This window comes from Monoraphidium neglectum (assembly GCF_000611645.1).
Source record: "Monoraphidium neglectum strain SAG 48.87 unplaced genomic scaffold scaffold00020, whole genome shotgun sequence".
NCBI classification, from domain to species: domain Eukaryota; kingdom Viridiplantae; phylum Chlorophyta; class Chlorophyceae; order Sphaeropleales; family Selenastraceae; genus Monoraphidium; species Monoraphidium neglectum.
In genome coordinates this window covers 62,942-64,760 of record NW_014013607.1, presented here as the reverse complement: position 1 = coordinate 64,760, position 1,819 = coordinate 62,942, and the positions used below count along the sequence as shown (strand labels likewise).

At 69.8% G+C, this 1,819-nt stretch overlaps 1 protein-coding gene across 1 annotated transcript in view; it reads right to left on the bottom strand.

Annotated features, from left to right (window-relative positions):
- Positions 1 to 600: 600 nt before the first annotated feature.
- Positions 601 to 1,819, bottom strand: part of MNEG_0288 (hypothetical protein) — a gene marked incomplete at both ends in the record, with an annotated part of 5,744 nt that continues 4,525 nt past the window's right edge. The window contains 4 exons of the mRNA XM_014051238.1: positions 601 to 618; positions 826 to 900; positions 1,171 to 1,294; positions 1,510 to 1,576. Coding sequence (XP_013906692.1) covers positions 601 to 618; positions 826 to 900; positions 1,171 to 1,294; positions 1,510 to 1,576 — 284 coding nt within the window. The remainder of the gene's footprint in view (positions 619 to 825; positions 901 to 1,170; positions 1,295 to 1,509; positions 1,577 to 1,819) is intronic.

Here is a 1,819-nt window from a genome sequence, read left to right as displayed (position 1 = left end):
GGCGCGCCGGCCCCTGCCCCTCGTGGCGCCGCTGCGGCTGCGCCGTCTGACGGCCGCGGGGCTGATGATGGGACAGCGGGGCCAGCGGCACCGCCCGCAACGTCGGCTCCCGCAGATGCTGCGCGCAGGCCGCTCAAGTCGGGCTGCGTCGCGGAGGAAGCCGCCGCCGTGCTAGCCGAAGCCGATGCGGCCGCGAAGCGGTCTTCGGTGCTGGCCTCGCACGACTCGTGCGGCAGCTGCGCAGTCGCGCTGCCTCCGCCCCCACCCCCGCTGCAACTGCCCCCAGAGCCCTCTGGGGCGAGCGACCCCGCCGGCACGGGTGCCTCGTACGCCGCCGCCGCCTGCGCCGCCGCCCGCTCCTGCTGCCCGCCCCGCTGCTGCACCGCGCCCTCAGGCGCCGCTGCGGGCTGCGGCGCCTGCATAGGCGCCGAGACCGGCCGCGGCGGCGTCTGCGGCGCCGTCTCGAGTGGCACCAGCCAGCGTGTCTCCCAGTCTCTCACGAGGCGCCCCACGACGGCCTTGTTCTCGGCTACCTGCGGCCCATGGTGACAATCCCAACGTTGGTGCAGGGCGAATCCTGCTGGTCAGGGCACCTTCACTTCACCCCCGCCCTGAGGCCTGCAGCAGGTCGCAAGAGTTCTGGTGGCGGGGTGCCAGGCTGCTGGGCGCCACAAAGGTCACAACCCTGGCAGACAACGCAAGGAGGCCCCGCAGGCGCATCAAAGGCGCATTCTCCCCCAGTGTACGAGACAGGCTGCGCCCGCAGCTTGTCGCGGGAACGCAGCCCGCGCCAGGCCGCTGCCGCACGTCGCCGTGCCGCCGCACCTGCGTCGCCAGTGCGTCGCGCTGCTTGCGGGCCGCGGCCGCCGCCATCTCGCCCTGCGCCGCTGCAACCGCGACCTGTGCGGGGCGCGGGGACAGAGGCCAGCGTAGCGTCATCGTGACGTGAGCATGGCATGAGCGTAATGTCAGGGTGATGTCAGCGTGACGTCAGCGTGCCCGTCCGCTTTGGCGTGCTGGGAGTGACCCAGGCCAGGCCACACAACACACCTCCATGGGTGAAGCGCGCCCTGGGCCCCACTACCTTGACCGAGCTCACGCCTGACCACCGTTGACAAGCTCGCACGAGGCGGCCTCCCGCTATCCCTCATCCTCCCCGCCTCCCCCCACCTTTTCCCGCGCCTCCTCTGTGCAGCTGCCTGGCAACTTCAGCGCCAGCCTCAGGGCTTCCAGGCCGCGTGCAAGGCCCGTGAGGTTGTGCGCCGCCAGGTATGACGTCATCTGCTCCTCCGCCCTGGTATGAGTCAAGATGGATTGTGGTGATGCGAGTGGGGATAGGGGCAAGCTTAGCATCAACAACTAAGCCCAACGACATGTTCGACTGAAAATGTGACAGTGTGCAAGCCTGGCCGCTGCAGCCGGCCCTGGCGACGCCTCCAGCAGGGCGACGGGGCCCCGCATGTGCATGCGTGGGCCGCACCCCTGGAGGCGGTCTCAACACTGCAGCACCTGTCAGCCAGGGAGGGCAGTGCCGCCTCCAGCTGGCGCTCGTAGCCCTCCAGAGTGCGCCAGACGCCTGAGGGTCGCATGTGTGTGTGTGTGTGTGTGTGTGTGTGTGTCTGTGTGTGCGCATGCGTGCAGCACGCGCATGCACTCGTGCGTGTGTGAAGGGCAGAGGGATGACCGAGGTCCCAGGAAGTGGCAAGAAAAGCCTTTGAGCATGGTGACGGTAGTGGGCGTCAGGACGGCGTGCGACACCCCATGGGACCTGCACATTTGCACGTGCCCCGCCACGGTGTGCGCCCTCCCTCCCCCCCCC